A 27,084-nucleotide genomic window follows, 5' to 3' on the forward strand; every position below is an offset into this window, starting at 1 on the left:
GAATCGATGCGTTTCTCGTCCAATGTGAGGACTAACAGGTATACAATCAAGTGGCAATTAGGTAACTGTTAATGTTCTTTAAGGTGATGCATAAAAAAGAACAGGCACATAGAATGCAGGGAGTTTAAAAAAAATCTTCTATTTTCTGGCTTCCCCAAAATTTGTTTTCATTAAGGACCCCACTCTTAGCCTCTTAATTCAGTATCCTTCCTAACAAAACAATGTACATTTGACTACTTCTATATTTATCATTTGCTCATGATGTAGCAGCCATTCAGCTAAGCACTCGATATATTATGTATCACATTTAGTCTTCGTCACAGCTTTAAGAGGTGGGGATGTTATTATTCTCACTTCACAGAGAAACTTGTTTGTGGCCATGGTTGGTAAGTAGCAACGTCAGATTTGCATACAGGGAGTCTGATGTCAAGTCCTATGCTTTCATTTGCAGCATTATACTGCTGCTCCTTCAAGGGGTTTAAGAGACTTTTTTAAAAAAATTATTTTATTGTTGAGAGTATTACAGATGTCCCCCATTTCTCCCCTTTCCCCTCTCCACTCATCTCCCACCCCACCCCAGGCCTCCTTGATGAATAGATGTGCAACCTCCTTAGTAATCGAATATATGTGACTTGAATGTGACTCTAAGAAGAGGTCTAACAAAGTGGTTGAAAGCTTGGACTCCAGAGAACTAACTTTCTGGGATTAGACCTCAGTTCCATAGCCTAATGTCTGTGTAACTACATGTGATTCTCTGAAATTCTCTAAGCCTGTTTGCTTACCTATAATATGGAGCTAATAATAGTGATGAAATGGCATGGGGGTTCTTAGCACAGTACCTGGCACAAAGATGTTATCCAATTAAGTTATTAGTATTTCAGTCTATCAGATTCACAAAGGTTAAAACACTGTGATGGGGGGAGTGGAACACCTCTATGTTAGAAAAGACAGAGAAAGGGCCTTCTGGTGCTGTGCTGGTTGGATTTTAAACGGGAAATGATGCCACGGAGGAGCAATCTGGCACTCAACAATCAGCCATTTCTCTGCTATTAGAATTTATTTTTATACTGTCTACACAATTAATCACTGATGTCTGCATTATCTTGAGCCAACAAATAAGGTTTAAATACAAGCTCAGCATCTGCTGCGGTGAGCAATAATCACAAGTCTCCCACCTCTGACTCACAAGCCAATGTGATATCATTAAATACAAATTATAGCCACTGACATAAATTTTTCCTTTTTTTTCTTTTTTAGATTTATATATCCAGTCTCCTAAATAATCTTCCTAGAATCTAATATATCAAATATATAGCAATCTTTGGCAATCTATCACATTGCTTTATTTTAAAAATTTTTTCATCATGTATTAACAGATAATATTTTGATTTGACTATACATTAAGTTAGCATTAAAAATCACATTAGAAATCAACCTACCTTGAAAGGGCATGATCATGAAATTAGTGAAGTTGAAAAAAGAGGAGAGGCTAATTCTCACTTCCCCAGTTGAACTGAGGTTTGTGGGTTTGGTAAGTGGCAAAGATGAATGTATGGGCCCCTGAAGAGCCAAACATGAGCTAAGAGGCACCTGATTATTATTTTTCACAGAAGAGAGCAGACAATAGAAAATAATACAACAAACTTGGTTACTCATGACCCGAGTTAATAAATGCTAACATTTTCTCCCATTTTTTTCTGATTGTTTAAATATGGAATACATAAAGCTGATTCTCCTTCTGTTCCAGGTTCTATCTTCCCTCCCAAGAGCTAACTGCTGTCATGATTTGCTGTGTATCATTTAAGTCCCTATTTCTACACATATCTGGTGCTTGACTTTGAATCATTTCTCACAGACCCAGGATTGACACAAAAAGAGGGCAGAGTTTTATACCCTCTCTCAATCCTATCCCCCAAAAGAGGGTTTATGGAAAAAAACACCTTGTAAAAACCAGGCTCTGAATGAAAACCTTCAGAAAATGTGCTTAGGATTTCTTTCTTTTCTTTTCTTTTTTTTTGCAGAGTAAAAATCGAACCTGGGACATAAGGAGTCATAGCACTAAGAATACACTGTCTTGCAACTCCATGACGTACTGGACCTTTGCCTCCCTACCTGACCTAGAAGAGTCCCAGAATCAAAATAGGATTATTCTTAGGACATTGTTCTCAGTATGTTAAAAGTCAGGAGTATCGCCTGGCTGGGCATGGCTCAGAGGTTGAGCATCGACCTAGGATCCAGGTGATCGGGGTTCAATTCCCGGTCAGGGCACATGCCCAGGTTTCGGGCTGGATCCCCAGTTGGGGGTGTGCGGGAGAGAGCTGATCAATGACTCTCTCATCATTGATGTTTCTATCTCTCTCTCTCTCTCCTTTCTTCTCTCTGAAATCAATAAAGACATATTTTTTAAAAAGTCAGGACTATCTTCTCGTAACTGACCTCCTTTTAGAAGCCTGTGTTCCCTTGAAACTTCCAGAGTTTCATGTGTTCTCTTGCCTCCAGGCCCTTCTGCACGAAATATTTACTACGTCTGATATAATGCCCTTCCAAACCTTCACCCCTCCGCCCATACTTTCATCTTCTAACACCTTCTTATACTTTTGCTCTTGACTTAGATATCAACACCTTCTCCTAGAGATATTTTTCTGATTCCAGGATCAGGTTTATTCTTGGGAGTACCGTGGGCTGCCCCCACTTAGAGTACTTTAACTGCCCCCACCAACCATATGGTGCCTCCAGGAGACATGTTTGCAATCAAGGTGCACAAGTTAGTCATCAAAACTCCTTTTTCCCCCTCAGCCTGAAGCCCTTTACAAGGTCCCATGGGCAGCAGCCTCGGTTCTTATCACAATTTCCTATTAGCTTATCTGGCTCACATTTCTCACCCTCCAATCTAGCCTTCATGGCAATAATTGTGCTCATTACAGAATCCTGTGTTCCTTGCTCAGACAGTTTTCCATCAAATAAAGTACCAAATAAATAAACTTTAGTTGAATAAACTAAAGTTTTTTTCATTTATCACATTTCCCCTGGATATATTAACTCTTATATTTCAAGATAATTAAATTATAACAGATTATGAAAAAAATAAGTAGGACATTTCAAATATACTGTCTGCTAGATTCTCCCTTTCAAATTCCCTAGGCATCTACAAGCTGTCTGTGCTGGACCAAGTTGATGGCAAATTTCCTGAATATCAGATGAGATGTACTTCTTGCCTCCCAAAGCTTCTCCTCTTTCATCTTAGGTATTTTTAAGTCATTTTACTCTGATTTCTTCATTACACACTTCTCTTTTTCCCCTCACCTCATAAAATGTGCTGACCTTAACATGTTTACCATCTAAATATTCCAAATGGAAGTATCAGTTGTAATTTACACTAACATCTGTAATCTACTTCAATTTATTTTATTTATTTTCTTTTGAATTTAATATATTTGCCCAATTAGTAAAACTCAAGTAAATTTCAGCTAATTTGTTATTATTTCAGGATAGGCATTCAGAATATAGACCATCTTCTTCGTTACTGTCCTAAACAAGAGTTATGAGAGATTTGTTAAATGTTTTGAGATGGTCAGTACAATTAACATACAAACTGGAAACTTTGATTCCCATGTAGCCTTAGCCACTAAGATGAAATAGTAATGAGTTATGATAACAGTACTTTGGGACGCTTTCAGAGCTTCTCTCCCAGTGAAATAAAATTCTATATTATATAATGGACCTTCACAATATTACTCTAATGTTGGAAAAAATAAATATTAAGATCTGAATTTTACAGACAGAAAAATACAAGAAAAAAGTTATGGTACTTTTCACACTCTTATAGCCAACTGGATCCAAAGAAGTAAAATTAGACATCACTCTTAGGCATAATACAAATATTTTTTCCTCACAAGTTAAGATTATTTTCCATCATCTCACAGATTTTTAATATAAATTTACCTAATTTTAGAAAACATCATAATACAATTGGTAAATTTGCTGTGCTAGATTAGCCACAAAAAATAATGTTTTCTATTGTAAGCACCTTTCCCTGAGTAATTATCTTAATTTTTACTCTTCTGTGTGATACTTCTAAGATAACCAGTGTTATCACTGTTTGTTAATGTTGATGTATTGTATCTACTGGAAGCTGTCTTATTTAATTTAAAAAATTCCAAGAAATTAAGCAAAAATGATAACTCTCTGTTTATTAAGAAGGAGAAGAAAAGATAAAATCATTTGCATGTAACTTAATAGCAATAGAAGAAGTTTAAATGGAAAATTCAACCGTCTATCCAAACTTTCAACAGAAATTGCAATGGAAATTTTTTAAAAACCCACAGACTTAAAAAAGCAAAATCATTTTAGGACATACTCTCTAGTCCCTGAACTTGAAACATTTTGTGTTGTTTATTTTCTTTGCAAAATTAAAGTAGTTAACATGAGAAAATGCTATTTCTAAACTTTAGAAAGAATACGGCCGACATACAAAAATATGTAGGGCAAAAATAAATTGTCATTGTAACAGCTGGCCTTTGACCACAGAGGGAAATTCTGTTTGCTTTCCCTCCATGTCATGCCAAATGCCTTCTCTGAGAGTAGAGAGAATGCGCTTCCTTCCTGCCTCTGCCATATTTCATTGCAGAAAGGATCATTCTCTGTAGCCAAGAGAAAAAAAGGAAGGAGAGAAGAGAAAGGAGTAAGGCAGAAGAAAAGAAGCGAAAAAACAATATTTATTGAATGATAGCTATGTCCATTTATGCTGTATTTTATATTTTTAAATTCTTATTTCAACCTAATGATGTATTTATTTTCATCATTTGAAAGGTAATCAGAATCAGTGCTAGGAATGTTAAATAAATTATCCACTTAGTCTTACTCTGATGCATCCCATACTTACTAATGTGGAACCAAGATACACTCAGAAATTGATCCTCACTCTAATGATGAGAAATGATTAGACACTATCAGTTATCTCTCACAAAAGCACTTGAATTATCTATAAGCATAACATGACAGAAGCCATGAGGAATTAGAATTTTAGGCATCCTTTGATAGACGGATCACAAAATTCTGATGATGAGTTTGTTTGGATCTCAGCATCCATCTGAGTGTACAGAGAAGGGTCATCGATTAAAAGAAGTTAATCAGCCACAGTACAAAAAAGAATTATTAGTTAGAATCTTCTTGTCAGTTTTCCAAAAATAATTATGCCCAAGTGAGGAAAGATAACTCAGAAACTCAGGGGAAATAATTTTATTCCTGGCTATACCATAATATACATATGCATGATATTGGACAGGCCACTGAATCCCTCAGAATTTCAGTTTCTTTCATCTGTACTAATTCTCCTTAAAAATTATTTCATAGGCAAAGGCATTTCATTTATTCCGGCCCAATAAAGGAATGAGATTACATATAACCTCATTTCTATTACAAATACCCTCAAAATGTTTTTGAATTATTCCTTTATAAAATAAACTTTTCAATTTGAAGTAAAAAAATAATTCATCATTCTAGTGAGAGCAAAATCAAACTCCTCTGAAGTCTCTAAGTGCTATACATCTGTTGAATAATGAGAAATAAACATACACTTCATTTCCCTTCACTACTATTCATGGAGAAAAGATGGTCTCTTTATTTCAATAAATGAACCTGACACTTTCCTTTATACTATAAAAAAATTGAAATGGATTATAACCTATGTTAAAATAATTAAGCTAATACTATAAATATTAGGAAAACATCTTTATGGACTTCAGGTTTGAAAAGGATTTCTCAAAACAGGCTTAAAATAGCACTAATGGCAAGGAAAAAGATTAAAACTTGGGCTTAATTATAATTAAGAAACTCACCATTAGGAAAGTGAAAAGGCAAATTAAAGTCTGTGAGAAATGCATGTATTTAATAAAGAGCCTGTATCAAAAGTACAGTGTATTTAATGCATATATTTAATAAAGAACCTGTATCAAAAGTACAGTGTTTCTACAAATCAATAAGAAAAAGTTTGACAAATCAATAAAAGTGGGCAAATGACTTGAACATAATTAACAAAAAAGAATATTGATGCGTAAAGTGCTCAACATCGTTAATTAGTTAATGCAAATGAAACCACAATGAGATACTACCACACCACAGAAATGATTGCAGTGAAGAAGAAATGAAGGAGACTGACCACAGGAAGAGCTACAAGGATCAGGAGCAACTGCAACGTTCTTAACACTTCTAATGGGAGTATAAATTTGCATAACTCTTATGTAAAAAAAAGGTTTTGGTAATATTTTCTGGATCTAAATGTACATACTCCCTCTGACCCAGCAATTCTATTCTATAGCCAAGAAAAATGATGTATATGCTCACCAAAATACAGGTAGAATAATCATGCAGTGTTATTCACAATAGCCAAAAGCAGAAAACAATCCAAATGTTCGTTAACAATAAAGTGAGCAAATAAACTGTGGTATATTCATGTGATAGAATATTGTACAGCAGTGAAACAAAAACACTGCTACACCCAACAGGAATGAATCTCATAAGATTGCACTTTTGTTAAAAAAAGCTAGATACCAAAGAGTACCTAACATACTATTTTATCTTTATAAAGCTCAAAAACAGGGAAGACTGATCTATGGTGATAGAGTTTAGAATAGGTATTAGCTTTGGGAAAGAGCCTTGAGTAGAAGGAGGTTTGAATACCCCTTTGAGGGGTACTGAAATGTGCTACATGCTCTGGATGAAGGTTACTACACAGATACACACATACACACATATATATTACATAAATATATCTGTATGTATATACAGATATAATATACATAAACATTTATTTAGCTGAGCTATACATTTAAGGTCTGTGGATTTAATTGTTGCTTATAAATTATACAGCAATAAACACAAAGGAAAATTTTAAATAAATAAAAAACAAGAATGTCTCAAACTTTCATTTCTTCCCTGTTCTTCTTAAAGTCAATTTAAAGCACTGATTGGTATGGATAGGGTATTGGAGGAAAAAAAACCCTAAAATATTTCTTAGGTCAACTAGCAAATAATAAAATTAAATTAATTTGAACCAATCAATGTTGAAAGTAAAAGTTCCACGGTATACCCCGAACATCCACAATTTAGTGGAAGAATAGTCTAAACAGAGTCCACTTGATTAGCATCTGCTAAGTGTCCATTATCCCGGAGTGTTTTGTGAAAAATTACATATCCTCAAATAAGCTCAGCATCTACTCCCAATGGTTTCTCTCAGAGATAGATACATAGCGCAATTCTTTAAACATTTTAAGAAGAGTAAGTGATTTTAATCCATTGGAATCTCCTATCATAAAGGGGTATATGCAAAAATATAGAACAGCCTGGCTGGCGCTGACTCAGCAGTTAAGCGTGGACCTAGGACCCAGGTGATCGAGGTTCGATTCTGGGTCAGGACACAGGCCCGGGTTGTGATGACTCCCTCATCACTGATGTTTCTCTCTCTCTCCCTCTCCCTTCCTCTCTCTGAAATCAATAAAGATATATTAAAATTAAAAAAAAACACTTTATGCCTTGAAACAATAGCATTAAATTAAAACTAAACAGTAGCTAATCCAGATTTTCAAAGCACCTAGTTGCAGGGTGGTGTCCATGTATTTGCAGATTCTGGCACTTTATTCTCCTTTGCCCTTGAATATCTTTCTCATTATTGACTGTAGTTCTATGCTAGATACACGGCCCTTTTAAGTTACCCAACCAAATGCCAGGAGTCAGAAGTCTTTTGACTGAGCAAATACAAATTTTGTTTGGTAATGATCACCTTTAACCTGTATAAATGCTCCCTTTTTATAACCCTAGAAAGTGCCCAGGCAAAATGTTCACAGTTATGAGATTTGGGCTACACTTGAAAGGCAAATATCCATTATAAAATGCATGTTTGATCTATGTGATATTCTCATGGTCACTCACCCAGAGTTGTGAATCATTTTTGCTAGAAAGTTGTATCACAGACTAAATATTTTACTCTGCTAGATTACTTTTAATCACACTTTTTTACTTCATATCTAAAATGCCATAAAATACCCTCAGTCTAAATATTAGAACAATTTTTTTCCTAAAAGTACTACCAATGAACAAGATGCAGCTGACAGTCCTTCTCGGAGAGTGTGAAGGACAGGCGAGCGTACCGATGACAAAGTTGGCCTTAGAAGATGACTGCCCGTATTGCTGCTCAATGTACTTTGGCTTATACGTCACCATGCCGAATAAAGAATTGAACTGAACGGTGCTTGCACACAAATATAAGAAGTACACTGGATTTCCTAAAAGATTCTTCAGTGATGGAAGGAAATCTGTAAGACAAAATTAACACGGAGTGATTAAAGACAGAGTCACACTTGGCAGCAGGGAGTAGGTGGCTAAGTCCCATTGTCATATTATCAGCTGCGGTTACAGTGTGGTGCACATGCTCACGATGGATATCTAGCCATTGGCGCTGGTCAAGGAGGAGACCTGGCCAGCTCAGATCTAGGCACGGGGCTCGCTTCTACGGGCATAAAATTTATAGTATAGTTAGAGGTATAAGTCAGACAGAAACAGATTCCTCTAACTGATGTGGATAAAAGGCAAGAAGAATGAACTACTCCCTCGCTACACAGCAGGGAGTCATAGGCGGGACATCAAGAACTTCAGTTTTCTAGTCCATTCTTCAAGCCTGGGTCATGGTCACAAGGAAAGGCATATGAACGTTGTCTCCATTTAATGTACAAACTTTCCTGTAAGAAATGAGCTGTGGCATTCTTCCTTCTTCCTATTAGGTAGTCAAGCAGAAATGTGAAGACTTTCTATAAATCTTGCTGGGACCCTTCCAGGACATTTGAGGGGAACTAACCTTTCTCATGGATCCCCATTACCTGTGGGGGGAGTTCACTAGAGCACGTATGGTTTTGCCGTACACCCCACTCACTTCTTTCATCACTGCTGGGAGACGTGCACTGGTGCACACTTCTCAAATGGGTGGATCCCATCTGTTTTCAAAGGTCACAGCCCTGAAGATTCACTCTATTCTTTTCCATCCCCCCAGACAGATGTGAAAGAGCAATCCTGTAGGGATAGTTGTGCGGTCTCCACTGAGGAGGTGTGAGGGTGGGGGTGTCAGTCAGGAAGGTGACCAAGACTTTGGGTCATGTTCTTCAATCGTCTTCCAGTAATAAAGCTCACTTTTAAATCTTCATTTCTGCTTCCTGTATAGTTTCTCAATTTTTTTTTCTGAACACATGAAGGGGACAGAGGGGTATGACTTATAGATCCCCTATAAAGTCCAAACAGAAAAACTGAAAGTGTTTCAAAATTAAGGAGAATCTGGCTCACCTCTTGCCATTTCCATTATTTTTGCTTTTTCTCTATGGGGTGTTTGGTATTCGTTGTGATCATCCATAATAAACTTGGATTTCTCAGAGGAGGAGTTGGCATCCTCTCTACTTTGGGGTCTCAGGAGACTCTTTGGTAAACACCAGAAAGGCACAGCTGCAAGAAGACTTATGACTCCTGCGATTAGGTAACCAAGCCACCAGGCGCCTACCCACTGGGGATCCTTTGGGGTAATGGTGATGTGATCTGAAAAAGAGACAGGATGGCTACGTAGTATACACAGCAAAGCTAGTGTGTTGAAATAAGTCTTTTTTTTTTTTTTCTTAAGACCTAGCATTTGCTCGATCACAATAAGTAATAATTCATACATCACTTTTTCTAATCTGAACATTATCATCTTGCTTTTTGAAGGAAAGAGGGTGGAGCATGATTTCTTTTATTGTTTCCTAGATTATAAGTATAGAGTCTAAATACTGGAAGGGAACCCAGGGTTCCTAAACTCTGCTCTGGGGCTCTGCAGAGGGACCCCTGGGCCCATGGCAGAGGGAATGTAACATGTGAGGGAGAGTTAGGGCGGTTCAAACCTTCCACCAGCTTTGCCACATCAGCACCATTTCCTCTGATTTACAAATTGAACCCCTGTCTAATATTTTACTCAAAGGAAGAGATATGTCCTGTACCCTGTGGAGCAAATCTAGTCTGACGCACTATAAATGCTTTTCATTAAGTGCAATTTAATATTTCAGAGCTATTTGTAGGTCTGAATCAAGATTTGTATGTGTAAATAAATCATCAATATCTTGTAAAAACTTTAGTTTGACACCATTTCTCATTGGACTAAAAGGTAAACATTGACAAAGGTTTTTTGAAACAAACCAAGTGGGTTGTTTTTTTTTAAATATAAGAACCCATAAAACATATTGCTGTACTCCACCTGCACCACCCTCTATGACAGCAACAACACAAAAAGCACATGTCCTTTGACAATTAGGGTCAATTGCCACTACATTTTAATCAGTAAAATGTTTATACCAGTTCAATGCTGCATTTTCATTGCTTCCCCTTAACCATTTTTTTCTGAGCCACTCATCACACCTATACTCTTGTGTATATGAGTCTCTGTAACTGGATTTTAAAATTCAAGGAGTCAATAAACTCAGCTGTTTTGTTCACTGTGGTAAAGTAGCACCTGGGATAAAGCCGATGTAAACTAAATTTTGGAGGTTAATGAATTAATAAAGGAATGAATAAATAAAATGTTTGGAATATACCTGCATTTTATTTGATTAAAGAGGGACAACCAGTGCAAGAGCTTTGAATTCTATTTTAACTTAATGATTTCAAAGTGAAATTCCAGAATTTTAAAAATGAAACATTTCTAACTGCTTTTTTAGAATTCTTAAAAAAAAACCCAAAACACAAAAATACTAAATATTTCTAAGGTGTACATCTCACAAGGAAAGAAATAAATTAATAGCTATAGAAAGATAAGGTTTCCCATTGATTGCCTACCCAAGCACTCCTCTAGAAGGAAAGCTAGTCTCATTACATATGCTTCCACCTAAGAAAGATTTGTATAGTAAAGAAGGGAATTTTGGTTGCCAGAAATCTTTCAATCCTTGGTTTTTCTGGCAAGTCAACAAACACATTATCAATTTATGTGACTGTAATAAATGTTGATACACCTGAAACCAACAAGAGCCAACAAGTAGCCACAGCTTGCAGTCCTAGCTATGCTGGAATGCGTTTGATCTGGCCAACCAGAAGTGAAAAAAGATACACCTGAATAACAAATTATGGGTCATCCAGTTCTAATCACCACCTATTTTTCATATTCCATTTATTAATGTGCATGATGATTCTATCAATGAGTTTTTCATGGATTATTTTCATTTTATGAAAGATTACCATCCTGTGATTTTTATAAAAAGTCAATGTGCTATTTTCTACGCCATACCAACCATTATAAAATTACAGCAAAATAAATGAATAAATAACAATAAGTTCCCTTACCTAGGTTTACAAAGCCAATGTCAACATACAGTTTGGCACATAATGACCCTAATAGGAAGCCAAAGATTGGTCCTATAATTGCAACCGTCTGTACACACCCTGCACCAAAAAAAAAAAAAAATTAAATTAAAATTAAAAAAAATAATACAAAATAAGGTGCCATTTCTTTGCTTTTGTAAATTAATAAATTTTAAACAAGAAATGTGAATGAGATCTGGTTAGTAGCTGAAAATATTTCAACTCTTTACTTAAGTGTACTTAATTTGTCAATTTTTCAACCTCATTGAATTAGGAAATAAGCCCTTGTTAGCTTTGGAAGAAGAATGAACACTTTTAAGGCATTAATTGTCTCTCAGTAAGAAAATAACACCAGTAATGACTCTCTGATCTCTCTCTCTATATATATATATATATCACCTAAATGCTTCCACAGTCCACGAAGTCCATGAAGATCCTTACAGGCGGTCATACATCACTGCCTTTGAGCTCAGTTATTTCCTCTTAATCTGATGTTCTGTCCCTAATGCAATAGGGTCTTCTACTTGAAGTTTCTTTACCATTCAAATCCCCATTCTGGACTTCAAAAATGTGTGAACCGAAGAAAGGAGTTGGACATGAAGTAAAAAGCCTCCCACACCCAATTTAGTTTAGAACGGAGTTGAGAAAACCAGGTACGCTGCTTCCCGAGAAGATAAATGAGGTGGGCGTTACCTATATAGAAAGCCACATTGTCCTCACTGGCGAAATCATCAAGGTAGGTGATGCCTAGGGGCTGAATGGGAGTTTCTCCAATTCCACGAAGAAGATTCCCCAGGAAAACATAAACCCACATGGAGGAGCTGGTGTCGATTTCACAGTCTTGAAAGGAAAGCAAACAAGACTAATAAAATAAGATTTCTATCAAAGTTAAATATTAATTCTGCATTTCTACAAGTTGTCCTAAAATCAGATTAGAATGCAGAATTAAAAGAAGACACAGACATACTTTGATAGGCATGAACAAGATCAGGAAATATTTTGTAAGTTCAAGAGCTTAGGTAGCATGAATCCCCCCGAGACCTTGACCTAGGAACATGTGCTTCTTGTTCCTGTTCCTTTACTTATTTTCTCTCTTCTTTTTATTTCATACTTAAAGTTCTTGAAATTCCTCCCCTTCAATAACATTCAACATCCTCTGGTCCAGGACAAACCATGAAATTTTGAACAAAGGCTTTCCTTGCCTTAAAATTTTTTTATTTTTCAGCAGAAATCACTTGTAAGTTTATTGCTGATCAAAATCTACCTGAAATTCAAAATTCTATATGGGTGATACTTCAACTTTGGGTAGCCTTGCCTATAATTACAATTGTTTGATAGTGAATAACAAATCTTTAGGGCTCATGTTTAGAGAACAATTCATCTAAAAATTAAAAACCCTACAAGCTTCAGTAGTATAGCTATTCCAACGAAAAGAACTTTTGATATATTTTTAGAGTGAAATTTAAGGCTAACCATTTTAAAAGCTCTCATAAAAGCCATATCTTACTATGAATATGTGAAGTTGGATAATTACTCCCATATCATAAATGAAATAGACTTTGAAGAGTTTAGTCACTTTAATAAAAAGCATAATATTAACACCTCCAACACTCACCACTTCTGAATGCTCTCTGCCAGGCACTGGACTAAGTAGTTTGTAGGCATTTTTTAAATGGAATTCTCCTAATAATCCTATGAGGCAGGAATTATTTTCATCTACTAGTAATCCTTAAAGCAATTTTTAAAGGTGAAGTATGGGTTATGAAGAATTGGGGTGAATGCTTACGTGTAGATGAATCTGACTGCGTAACAAAAAAGACCACTGTGCAGCCATGTGGCTTCCTGCCTTGATTCCACCACTTCCAGACATGTAGCCAAGGGACCCTGGGTTTTTCACTTATCTTCTCTAGGTTTCTTTTCCATTCCCCAAAATATAGGGTGTCCCAAAAGATGTATACACACTTTGAATAATTATAAATAGTGTTTCTTAAAATGTATTTCATTTTCAAAATTGAGCTATCAGCTATTAAAGTATGTATGCATTTTTTTGGGACACCCTGCATAGTAGGACTTCCTTTTCCAAAAATTGATTCTAATGTCAACTGTAGCCCTAACATTTATTTGTGTTTTTCTAAGAAGCCTGTTGGTAAGTCTTATAGATAATTATAGACACCTTAAATCTGTACTTTCCAATATAGTACCCACAAGCTACATGTGGCTGTTGAAATTTAAATTAAAGTGACATAAAGCTAAAAATCCTACTCCTCAGTCACACTAGCTATATTTCAAGTACCTAACAGTCACATGTGGCTAATGGCTACTGTATTACACAGCATAGATATAAAGCATTTTCACCATCACAGAGAGTCCTATTGGACACCTCTGCTCTAGAGGATCATGGGGGAAATGGGGTCATGCATGGAGCACTTTTGAGAAGAGTCCTATATTTACCTTACTATCGTCTTTAGGATGAGCCTGGCGTTCACTCTAATGCCCACATATGTCTGTGACTTTGAAGAAACGGATTGAGTGGTAAGTCTTACACTCTGTACATACTTAATAACTTGTCTCTTTACATCAAAAACATTTTCATTCTCTAGGTCTAACTAAACCTTATGTTTCTTTATTAATGTTAAAGTTTTAAATATTTCCTAATTAGTTATATTCTCATTTATATCAGTCTCTTCCCTGATGGTCTAAAACAAAAACAAAATATCTTCAATGCCTATACCTGGTGCACAGATGAAAATCCGAACTCTTTAGCTCGGGTCCTTGCCTCTGTATGTGGGCCTGAATTAAATTTACCATCCATGACATCTTTAGGCCCAGAATGTCCTCCCCTGCTTTCTCCCCTCATATTTCTTATTTCTTTTAATCCTCTGGCCCTTCCCTTTATTCAAACAGCCAGACCTTGAGTGTTCACTGCCCAGGAAAAGGAAATCTCCAAAGAAAGCATTAATGAGGATATTAGAGAATGAAAAGGTCTCATGGTACAGATAAAAGATTTGGATGAGTAGCAGGTATATAAAAGAAAGGCTTCCACACTTTATAGAAATCTACTGCAGGATAGGAATAGGGCATGAGATGGGGGAGGCAGGAAGGAAGAGTTCAGGAGTTGAGCATATTGATGCTGAAGGGCTACGAAGAGAGGGCATTTGAGGTCCTGCCTGAGCAGCATCCCAGAGACATAGCGAACACCTGTGGGTATGTTTTTGGTTCCCATGAATGAGGAGAACCTGTGCCACCGTATGCAGGCAAAGTCCAGGGAAGTGGCAAGACTCCACATATGAAATGGTTGAGCAATGCAGCTAAGCATCCCTATCTTCAGCTCCTCACAGGGTTTCCAATGTCTACAGTAACACAGAAGAGAGGATTCCCCTGTTCCCAAGGGTGGGTCATACATAGCATTGCTGTGTAATATGCATCAGCGACATGGAATTCTATCATTCTAACAAAATTCCCCAACTCCTATCTTGTGGGGAAAGTAGAATTATATCTATGTTTCCAAGGCACTCACTCCTGCATCAGAGAGAGCTTCTGTGTTAAAAACACGGACATGGACATGAAATGACCCCAAGGTGACATGCATGACCAAACGCTGAGGCCAGAAGGATTAGATGTCTAAGATGACAGGGCACCAATGACACTAAAGATCCCCCTCCCATAACTCCCTCTTTTACTATTATGTAACCTACTTAGAATGTAAGCAGCCCCTGAGAAAAGAGTGAAGATTAGGGGAAAATGGACTGAGATTAAGTTGTTGCCATTCTGATGGAAAAGAGGTTAAATACAGAAATTAAATTGAGTCCTCAGGAAAAAGTATATTTCTTTTATGTCTGAGCAATGGACTGAGATTCGTAAATGCTAAACTAGTTTTATCCTGATTTCACAGCCCACTTTACTTGAAACCACTAGAAGCTTTCCTGTCACCAGCAATGAATGCTCCCTGACCCATAAGATTTGATTGTGTATTTTCTTAGGCTCTCATCATAAACTGCTTCATATTCTAAGAATTTTTATGGCACTATAATATCTCGATTTAAATAGTAAAGCTTTGACAGCAAAAATTATATAGATATTTGGTCCATAGTAGGGAACATATGAAGTCTTTTTTAAAAACTTTGTTTTTTAAAGTAGAAACAAAATCATCTTACCATTATTTATTTTGGATTGTGATTTTTCCTGAATTGAGGTTGGTAATGGACTGTTTGACTCCAGGAAACATGGAGAGGTGCTAAGAGTAGAATTGGAGAAAGAATACCTTTCATATTTGTACCTGTATAAAAAGAACATTTTCTTTACTACAGACTCATTTAACATTGTACTAAAATAGTAAATGGATACTACATGACTCAGGGCATTTGTTTGAGTTCTCAGCTATCCCTGAACTCGAATGACTGGATCAAATCAGCGTTTAATAGCTGAGTTTCTGAAGACACAGCTAGAAGGTCTGGTTCATAGGCATGCACCACGTTTGAGCTGATCAATTATCCGGTGTAGTGAAAGAAAATAAGACATTTATAGAGGCTCACTTTAATATAAAATAATGACTCTAAGTCACATACTCTCTTGGCAAAAAAAATATCCAATGCTTGGTGAAATTATGATTATCTCCGAATCAGAGGACAAGCAATATTTTAATGACAATGTCCTGCCTATTGAGTGCACCGCGATCCAGCATATTATCTGCAGCATTCATTCATTACCCATTTGATATTTACCACATAATATGTTAATTTATTTTTGCTTATTTAATTTTGCCTCCACAGGTAAATTAAAGCATTTGATTGAATAATATAAGTGAAAATTTTCCTTTAATGTTGTTGACATCGATGTATAGTAAGTAGTACATCAAAATTTTTTTTCTTGCAGGTTATTAAATTATAAGTAAAATTGCAAGTGTTCTGAAATTCTGCCCAAAGTAGATGTAATAACAATAAGATATAATTTATCATGGTTTAAAACATGGGCTATTTTAAAAAATTTAAATAATTAATTATAACCATAAAAAGGGAGAAATGCAGTTGTTGGTTAAAGCAAGGACGGGATGGCTGCTTTAGACTTACTGTTCCATGAAGAACTGAGGCAATGCAATGAGCAATGTTCCAACTCCCATGATCAGGCACCCTGCTCCAATGATTTTTGGCCTGTGAAGTCTGGCTCCAAAGTAGCTAACAAATGTTATCACTAAGAGATTCCCTTCGAGAAAAAAAATAACATTTTCATAAGTTAGAGAACTTAAAAAATCATCAGGATAACTAAGTAACCTTAAGTGAGTGAATGTCTAGAGCAAACCTGTGTCTAGAGTCATATTGTGTTTTGACTAAACCATCTCCCACCATCATTCCTATCATTTGACTTTCTTTCGTTTAATCTGAGATGACTGTTGGAATTGTCTTTTTATTTGTTATGTCAGTCATATTACCCCTTTGGCAGAAAGTTTTAATGACCAAGTCTTCTACCTCATTTTCACACATTGTAATTATTTGTCTTTTTAAAGTGTGTTATCAGAAATCGAATTGTAGAAGGCATTCTTTAGCTGTTCTCTTAAGTTTTCTTTTCTGATTTTAAAGTAAACTTTATTATTGTTTCTTCACTTATTAAAGTTTTCTAATAAAACTTCCATTAGTTTCCCATTTGCTCTTGAAACATACATCACATATTCTTGCTTTAGCTGATATTCCCTATAAAAAAAGCAAAACAACTGTACCTCACTTAAAATGAAATCAAATTATAAAATTCACCTTTACACAAGTGACATTTTACAATTTGTTTATATCTTTTTTACAAAAAAAGATAAGATTCAAAATAGAAATAAAAATTATACCACATAAACAACTTTAGGAACATATCAATTATATAACTTCCATGTATACTTATAAATTTTATAAAATAAAAAGTCTCCACAAAATATACCAATCTATCTGTTTTCTAAAAAAGAATTGAGGAATATTTTTTGAAGGTGGGAATTAGCCTTTCTGAAATATCTCTAAAGATGCATGTGATGATGTAGATAACTTCCTAACCATGCTTTAGAGATGATGTTCTTGTGCTTTCCTTTGCACAAAACTGCTGGAACAAGGTGGTAAGGGAAATAGAAACATAAAAAATGCAGAATCTTGGCAGCTCCCATCATTTTAATAGTAGCTCACATGTGTTATGAAGATGGCTCCTGGAACATACTGTGAGAAATGCTATTTAGGGTCTTAGATATCAAGGGGCTTTAAAGTTTAAACTATTTTCACTTGGGCTATTTAGTTTTTTTTTTAAGAACTGGAGTGCTAGATAGAGCAGGAACTTAGCGATACCGCAGCAATTGATTGTGATGGCTGATGGGTAGCCTTGATTAAGGTCCTTCTCAGTGTTTCCAATTTTCTAGCAAGAGCATTTCCTTACATCTGTAAGCAATCATCTAATTTACTACTGTTTTTTCACAGTGCCAGCTTTAGTCAAGTGCAAAGAGAGCAGCAATTTTTTTCTAGCCTTGAGGACAACAATGATAGTGAGAAAAGTAGATTGCATAGTGGCTCCAGGCTTTATGGCTTTAGAAAGACTTAACCTCCTTTGAGTTTTCATATAAAAAGTTGAGTATGAGATTTCTCATTTCCCATTTAAGTATTTAGTAGAAGACAACAGTTGTACAGAATTAAAAAGTATGTTCTACCAAACTTTCACGTAACAGATTCTCTTTTCCCACACACACTTTCTCTCTCTCTCTCCACACATGCACACACACACACTCACACACACACACTCACATAGTATTTCAGATAGCAGAAAAATACTCAACCCATCTTATAAGACTAATATTCTTTGAAACCAAAACTACACAAGGACAATAAAAGTCCAAGGATAGCTTATTCCAAGAGTACAGAATTATTACCAAAGAGAAAATTAATTAAACCACTATGGTGAGCTTAACAGATGTAGAAAAACATTCAACATAATTGGCCACTCATTTATAATAAAAAATACCTGAGCAAATTAACTTTTAAGGTGTATACATCAAAACCATAATGAAATATATTGCTTAATTGTAAAATTTTAAAAGCATTTTTATTAAAGTCAGATATAAGAGAAGGATGCCCACTTTCACTGATTTTATTCACCATAACACTGAGGCCAAAGCAACAAGGCAAAAACAATAAATCACAGATCTATGAATTTAGAAAGGATAATATAACATCATCTTATGTTTCAGATGATATGACTGTCTATCCAGAAAACTCTACACTATAGACAATCAATTGACATTAACAAAATTAAACAAGGTTGCTGCATACAGATAACATTTAGAAATCAATATTGTACCTAGATGGGCTAGCCTACTACACATCAAAGCTGCATGAAAAAGTCTATTGTTCTTAGCCTACAAAGCTGTATAGCATGGTACTGTACTGAATGCTGTAGGCGATTGTAACACAGTGGTAAGTATTTGTATATCTAAACATAGAAAAAGTACAGTAAAAATACACTATACAAGGTACAAAAATGGTACAGGGCACTTACCATGAATGGGAGCTTGAAGGACTAGATGTTGCTCTGGGTGAGTTAGTGGTGAGTGAGTGTGAAGGCCCAGGACATTATGTACACTACTGTAGACTTTATAAATACTGTCCCATAGGCCCTCCCCCTGCTTCCTTCTGAAAGGACTAGAAATAGAATATCAAAGCTGTCAATGATGCTCCATGAGCAGGAATATGAGCTGGATTGATGGAAATATTGAGGAGAAACTGGCTGGGTAAGGCTTAGATCCTTCAATTCAGGAAGCTGACTGGGCTAATACCTTTTAAAGTACTTCCAAAATTTGGACAGGGCTCAACTGCTCTTTTCATATTCTAAGAGGGTGTCAATCGCTAACCAAAGACAGCTGAGTGTAGAATTTTTGTTATCTGCTTTGCTCTACTCTTCTTGTCAACAGAATTCCTCTCTCTCCTTTCTAAGCAACTGGGCATAAACCCCCTTTAATGGTTCAACTTCTTCAATAATTACAATAATTTTTCATACAGCCCATTTGGATTCTTCCAAATTTTGAGTCACAGAGCTTCCAGGATATATAACTCTTCTATAAACACTCTTTCCACATACTTTTAAACTCAAAATACTGATAGCACCTCACCCTCTCCTCCAGGAAAGGCCTGTCCTTCTGATTGGGAACTCTGAAATGTATGAGTCATATAATAGTGGATGCCTGGAAATATGCTGCTGGTTGCTCAGTGAGAAAAAATTACAGTGAAGATGTTCTTTAGTCGTGCCTAGAAGATCTTGTGCTTAAAAGTGAAGTCAGGCATCTGCAATACCTACCAATTTCAAAACTTCCATCAATAACTCCCACCAGTGAAGAGGGGATTTCAAACCTTCTCTCTATTTGAGTGATAGTGCTCTTCAGATAGCCTCCTGCCAGGGCTTTGGCAAAGTAAACAAAAGACAAGGCGCCCAGGAACACCTGGAAAATATGACAGGTCACACTTAGTCTCACTGCAGCTTGACACACAACTGGAAACTTACTAAACAAACAAAGCCCCAAACCCAAAACAATATAACAAGCTTGTTATCATTGAAAATTTTAGTGGGGGGGGGTTATGGGGGGTGGGGTGGAGGTGGAAGAGGGTATATGGAGATAAACGGGGATGGAAAGAATAATAAAATAAAATAAAGGGTAAAAAGAAAAATAAATAAAATAATGAAATACCACAGAAAGAAAGAAAGAAAGAAAGAAAGAAAGAAAGAAAGAAAGAAAGAAAGAAAGAAAGAAAGAAAGAAAGAAAGAAAGAAAGAAAGAAAGGGAAATTTTATTTAAGCATTTCAGCCTCAAGCTCATGTAAATTTCTAAAAATTCAGGTTCACTTAGAAATAACAGATTTTTACTCAGAATGTAGGTCAAATTCCCTTTTTTCTCTTTTCTTCCGCCTTCTCCCAAAGGACATTCAAAGGAGTCTTGGCTTTGAAAAGAAGATTCATTGTATGGTGAAGCAAAGAGAGGCAGGAACCATTCATAGGTAAGAAAATAAAACAAAAACCATAAACCAAAATCTTAACATCTTATCACAGGTCTATCAATCATTGCTGTGTGTTTCCTAGTGATGGTGCATGGATTCTTTTGATATCTGGCTTATGTATTTTGCTAGACCTGGGTATTTAATAGGGTATCCATAAGGTAGGCTGAGTTAATGTTTGGTACAAAGAAAGAACAAGAAGTTGAAGTGACAAAAAGCACCATTTAACCTTCCTCCCACCCTGCCATCCCTTACTATGTAGCAAGAAGAGTCAAATATTTTATTTTTAAAGTGGAATAATGGAGATGTTTCATAGATTGAATGTTGTAACTATGTGTAGTATAATATCTGGTATCTGGCATATGGTAGATATTTAATAAATATTAGTTTCTCCTTTTTCTCTTTTTTTCTGTTTAAGAGGGGCATTCAAATGAGCCAGAAAATAACATTTAGTAATGTAATCTACATGGTCAGGCAGAGATTGCTTTCATTGCCTTGCAAAGTGTGGTTTCAATAAATTGCATCTAAGATCACTTTTAAAAATATATATTTTTATTGATTTAGAGAGAGAGGAAGGGAGAGGGAGAAAGAGAAACATCGATGCGAGAAACACTGATCAGCTGCCTCCTGTATGCACCCCAACCGGGGATCAAACTGGCAATTTGGGCATGTGCCATGCCTGGGATTCAAACCTGTGACCTTTCTGTGCATGGGACGATGCTCAACCAACTGAGCCACAATGGCCAGGGCTAAGATCGCTTTTTAAGAAGGAAGAAAATTTTTTGCATCTAGTTATATTGTATAGAAAAAATATCTGGACAGAGATCCAAGAGTATCAATTCCACTTAATTTTTTTTTTTTTTTAAAGGTAAGAATTCCTCCTTTTTATTTTTATTTTTTTTTAAATATATCTTTATTGATTTCAGAAAGAGGCTAAGGAGAGGGAGAGAGAGACAGAAACATCAATGACGAGAGAGTCATTGGGGATCGAGCCCGCAACCCGGGCATGTGCCCTGACCGGGAATCGAACCCCGATCGCCTGGATTCTAGGTCGACGCTCACCCGCTGAGCCACGCCGGGCCGGGCTCCACTTAATTTTTTGTTATTTTTCAGTTCACTACTTACAGTTTTTAGCATTTAATTGTTTGTTACCTTTAGTTCACCACAGCACCGTTGTTTTTCCTCTGAGGGGGAATATTCTGTTTTAAAGGAAGGCCTCTCAACAGGATGCACTGAGTTTTTGCAGAATAACTGGATATTTTCTTTGGATGAAGTGTCCATTATGAAAATGTCTCTTGACTCTGATCTGTCAAAGTTGATTTTAAAAAGTGAAAAACAAAAACATTTCATTCAAATTCACACAGTTTATTAAATACTATTTTTATTCACAGTAGATCACTACTCTGTAGTCATAATTTGACACGAAGGCATCTTATTGTACCACAGTAAACTGGCAAAGTTCTTCAATTAAAATTGACCAGGATGTTTGATTAACTAATCCTGCTATCAGGACTCGGTTGCCAGCATTTCCCTCTAGTTTCAGCCTCATTATGGCAAAGAATAAATTTAAATGTTGCCTTTGGAATAAATAAGGAGGCAGAATTCTGCTAACTTTGTGGTCTTGCCAGCTTAAACTAGAAGCAAGCAGCAAAGGAAGAAGAGGAATTCAACCATTTGAACATTGCTTCATTAGAATTAAGTCTTTAAAGCCTTTAAATCTATCTTCTTAGTAGAATGGTTAGAAAAGATTGATGCCCATTGTAGAGTCTATAATACCGCACTGTGATTCCTGTAAGTCTGCAACATCCAAAGCCTTAAAATCTGGCAAAAAAAAAAAAAAAAAAAAAAAAAGAGGCCAATTTGTGCTATCATCTTAGTTTGACAAATAAGGAAGCAGTAAAATTGGTATCTCAGACTTAGGTTTAATTCAGGCAAAAGCAGTCTTCGAGCTGCCTTAAAATAAGAAAGATGGACCCCTTTCTATGTCTAGTTTCCCACCCCCTCGTCCTTACCAAGTCCTGGACATGCTCACATACTCTAAACCTATTTTATCTCTGCTCACATCAATATTTACATATCATGTGCCCCATTTCTTTAGGATTCCACGTGGCTCAGTGACTGCCTGAGAAAGAAATCTAAGTGGAAGAATTAAAAAATAAAATAACTTCTGAGTCACCCTAATGTCTATCAGAAGATGCATGTGTATATTAGTAGAGGTCTTCTGTATCTTCATCATTCTAACTAAAGGAATAACGTTAGGAGCAAAATTTCAAGTGCTGCGGTAGAAATTTAAGTTCATTCTGCCTCTATATAGGTTACTGAGTTAAATATCAAAAGAAAGCCCTAAACAACTTAAAAGTACAGAGGATTTTTTCAGGCAGTGTGAAGTGTTGAGAAGTGTACAGCAAAGGCCTGGTTTTAAAATAAACATTATTAAACATAGATTAGTTGATTTCATGAACATGCATAACTTTTACTTTCAAAATATGGACAAAGGAAAGCAAGTAAAACAGAAAAAAAATTAAAAACCCTAAAACTAAAGTAAATGAAGAGGTGATAATGCTAAACAAGGTCAAAAGACAAAAACACAAGAATACAATATTAGTAAGATATAAATATAGATGTTTAGGAATACAAAACATAAAAAATATGCACATTACTAAGATATAACTAAAATCTCAACAAAATGGATAACTTTCTAGCAAATATTAATTACTTGTATTGACATAAACCAGAAGAGAAAGATAGCCAAGGAAGCATTAACAAAAATACTTTAAAACTAGCTCCTAAACAAAAATACTAAGGATAGATGATGTAATAGGAGTGCTTTACAAAGAGATATCTTTCAAAGAAAGATAGCAAATAATGGAAAGATATAATAATAGTGCCCATTCATTTGACAAAGCTAAAGTTACCTTGATAACAAAATTTCATTAAGCTAGCACAAAGAGGAAAACTTCAGACCAAATCTAGACATGCTCAAATCCTAAAAATACTAGTAAATTCAAGTTAATTAATATTTTATAATTAATATCTAGTTTTAAAATGTAAAAATATTAGGAACTTTATTCACCTTAATATTCATCAGCACATTAAGAATTCAAAATGTCATACATGTATATCAAAACATCACACTGTACACCTTAAATATATATCTTTTATTTGTCAATCATCCCTCGATTAAGTTGGCAATAAGAAAATTCAAATTTAAAAATAACAAAATCTCAGTAGACGCAAAACAGCAAGTAACAAAATTCAACATCATTTCTGATTTTAAAAGGACAAATTCTAAGAAACTAAGAACATTGGGATTCTTCATTACCAACTATCTAATACCAACAGCTAACTTCATATATCCATTGAATCACTAAAACTACTTTTCTAGAACAATATTTTGCAGAACAATGAAAAGGGAGTCTGGGAAACACGGGGTTATACAATGTTAAATAGGCTACTTCAGAACAAAACTGCTAAGTACCTTTAATTAAATTCCCAAAGAAACCCAGTGCTTATAATGATTTAAAAAAAAATCAAAATAACTAAATGTAGAACAAATTATGGTGTAGTCATGCAATGACATCTTTTGAAACCCTTAGAAATTAGTGTAAAGAAATATAGTTATATAGAACTATTTTCATCACAGAGTTGGTTTTAAAAATACATGCTTCTAAACACTATAAATAATATCTTATTTTATAAAAACAAAAACACCCATACATTCACTATGGATATGTGTGTGTGTATGCATAGAAACAAAGCTTAAGGAAGTTTATTAAGAAAATGTTGACACTCATTATTTCTGGTTGGTAATATTGCAGATGATTTTAAAACATGTTTTGTGTGTCCATGTTTTCTAAGTTTTCTATAACAAACACCAATTTATTATATAAAAATATTTTAAAATAATAGATATAAAAATATCACCAAGCAAAAAATATATAAACCTAAGAGATTTTAAAATACAAAATAAATAACATTAGATGTATAGTTTAAAATGCAACCTTCTTCCAAGAAACTAAACTATATAATTCAAATTGACCTACTGTTTTAGGAGTTCAGAAATATTATTTCCCATCAGCCATAATATTACAGCCAGTGACTGGAAAATGAAAATAAATTGTTTAATAAGAAAATTACTATCACTTATACTAACTGTATATCGGAAACATTAAAAGGGTTACATTTAGAATGCTAATGCTAGAGAGAGAAAAATCATGTTGAAAAGAATATTTAAAACTTGACACACCAAAATACACTGTCTTCTTACATTTGGAGATGTTGACACAAAAATCACTCTTGCTAGAATCCAGGAGCAATTCCAAAACAGGAGAACTATGGTCATCCTAATGGATGCTATGTTAGGACAAAATGATACCCAGAGTAAAATATTGACACTGAATAGTTTTACTGAAAAGATAATTTCATCTTGATGGCTAATTTGAAGTTCACCTCAAGTATAATATGTTTCAAGAGGCTGCCGTATATGAGCTTGAGTTTTTCATCCCTCTGTGAAGTGAGGGGGCAGAAGATCAATGACATGAATAGAAAGACCCTTGGGGCCGGCAGGTGCTCTTGCTCTCTTGCTCTCTCCATTTGTAATTGCAGAAGTAGAGCAACAGCACACAGTTACTTAGAAAGATTTGCATTTGGCAGATTCTTAATTGTTCTACCACTTGTAGAGATGACTCCAAGAAAGAATCATGGCCAAGTTTTCATCCAGCATTCTGGGTTAGAGTCTAACTTATTCTAGAGGCCAAAAAAAAAAAAAAAAGTAACCAAGCAGTTTTTCTTCATTTTAGTTGGAAAAAAATTGAATTTTTTGTCGACATGGGTTTGAAAATCAATCAGTGTTTAAAGAGCTCAGGTGGCCTAAGAAGCTTGTAGTTGGAGCACTCAAATGCCCTGATCCTGTGACCGATCATCCAGTCGTCAGCCTCCAAAGACTGCCCCAAAGGAGAAAGGCAGCCACTTGCCATCACTCTCTTCTCTTAGTCATCTCACCTGAAGAAAACCTCTGTGCTAGCTTGTCTTATGGATACCAGGATCCCTCCCTTGAGGTACTTGCTAAGAAGGAATGTGCATTCTTTAGAAAGCTGATCCTCCAATAAAAGTAATTGTGTCAGATTCAGATTTAATAGGCACTATTTATGTGCCAGGTGATTTATATATTTTTGGCTAATGCTTAAATATAACCGAACAAGTTAGCATTATAATTCCCATTTTGATATGGCTCAGAGCAGTTAAGTAACTTGTCAAAAACTTCCTAAATAATAACTATCAGAGTCAAAATGTGAACCTAGATCTTAGTGTGTCTGGTTTCTTTAACCAGTCTCTCCTCCTATTTCCAGCAACCTAGCAAGGGGCCCAACATGCTTCATGGAAAAGTGTTCTGACAAGACACTATGCAGAACTCAAGGGTTTATTAACCTCTCCTTTGTGAGAATGTGATGTGATAGTCACAAAATAGGAAAGCAGGAGCCAAATCTTACCTGGAGGTGGAGATCAAAGACAGCTGATTCCTCCCAATGTGCTCAGCAAGAGGCTGGACCACGCTGCGCAGACAGAGAGCAGACTGGGGTGAGTGATGCAGCAGCTCCGAGGATCTCTGCCAGGTGGGGTGAGCCTGGATGGATACAGACAGTGCAGATTAAGAGGAAGAAAAGATGAGGGGCATGGCCTCACCCCTGGGCAATCTCTTTTCTTTCCTCTTTCCTCCTGGCCTCTTTTCTCTGGCAGTCGGCAGAGAACAGGCCACGCTGGCAAAGCCACTGACGTGCATCTCAGCTCTCAGGGCACAGAAAGAGCTGAAGCCTTTGAGCCATTTCTTTGCAATTTGCTGCAAGTGTAAGGCCACACGTGATAAAGCTTTCTTTATGGGAGAGCGTGAAAAAAGAAAAGACCACTTGTGATCTTACTTGCTGATTCCCAGAAACCACAACTCTGCAGGGGGCAGAGGGTAAGGGAACAGAAGCAGGAGGAGGGACGGAAGTTTGTAACAAAGATCCCTCCTTCTCCTTCCAAGAAGTTTTTAAGCCAGCTGCTCCTTGAGGACATCACTGGGATCCTACTTAAAAAAAAAAAAAAAAAGAAAAGAAAAGGGCTCCTGGGCTAAAATCTCTGCATGGTGTCTTCTCCCATTGAGAATCTAGAATCTACAGGGACTATATATCAGATCAAGATCAAGATCAAGACTGTAGTTTTCTCCAGAAAGAGTCAAATCTTAGAGATAGGATCAGTTGCTTACATCCACAGTTTCTGAGTCTTTAGAAGGAAAAAAAGAAAAACATTGAATTTTTGGCATTTAATTGTTTATTCTATCTAAATTCCAAGGAAAGATAATTCCTTGCACTCAGAAATTCTACAATTCTAATAAATTACTTTCCCAAGAGTACCATTTTAGAGGATTTTGAGCAGTATTAGCTTGCATTGGGTTTATTACTAATAAATGAATTTGCTGCCGGAATTATCCAAGATCCACCATATTCTTAAATGACCCCGACTAGGATAGGGCCTGCAACAAGGTACATGCCTTGGCCAGAATCAAACCTAGGATGCTTCAATCCGCTGGCCAATGCTCTAAAAGCTTTAATAGGAGAAACTTACATACCCAGGCAAAGCAGCTGCTTGCTCCCAGTAGTGGCCAGCAGGGAAGAATCCACCCCCTTCCAGGACAGGGTCTATTTTTTATAGGGGTTAATAGTAAAACAATACAGTGGGTAGTCATGTACAC

The 27,084-nt window shown here is 35.9% G+C and overlaps 1 protein-coding gene across 1 annotated transcript in view; it reads right to left on the bottom strand.

Moving 5' to 3' along the window:
* Positions 1 to 25,864, bottom strand: part of SLCO1C1 (solute carrier organic anion transporter family member 1C1) — a 40,807-nt gene extending 14,943 nt beyond the window's left edge. The window contains exons 1-9 of the mRNA XM_016197412.2: positions 25,844 to 25,864; positions 21,507 to 21,660; positions 19,663 to 19,804; positions 16,425 to 16,557; positions 15,513 to 15,634; positions 12,052 to 12,198; positions 11,341 to 11,439; positions 9,328 to 9,573; positions 8,145 to 8,309 (exon numbers count right to left, since the gene is read on the bottom strand). Coding sequence (XP_016052898.2) covers positions 8,145 to 8,309; positions 9,328 to 9,573; positions 11,341 to 11,439; positions 12,052 to 12,198; positions 15,513 to 15,634; positions 16,425 to 16,557; positions 19,663 to 19,804; positions 21,507 to 21,635 — 1,183 coding nt within the window. The 5' untranslated portion in view covers positions 21,636 to 21,660; positions 25,844 to 25,864. The remainder of the gene's footprint in view (positions 1 to 8,144; positions 8,310 to 9,327; positions 9,574 to 11,340; positions 11,440 to 12,051; positions 12,199 to 15,512; positions 15,635 to 16,424; positions 16,558 to 19,662; positions 19,805 to 21,506; positions 21,661 to 25,843) is intronic.
* Between the last annotated feature and the right edge of the window lie 1,220 nt (positions 25,865 to 27,084).

This window comes from Miniopterus natalensis, chromosome 2 (genome assembly GCF_054644295.1).
Source record: "Miniopterus natalensis isolate mMinNat1 chromosome 2, mMinNat1.hap1, whole genome shotgun sequence".
NCBI classification, from domain to species: domain Eukaryota; kingdom Metazoa; phylum Chordata; class Mammalia; order Chiroptera; family Miniopteridae; genus Miniopterus; species Miniopterus natalensis.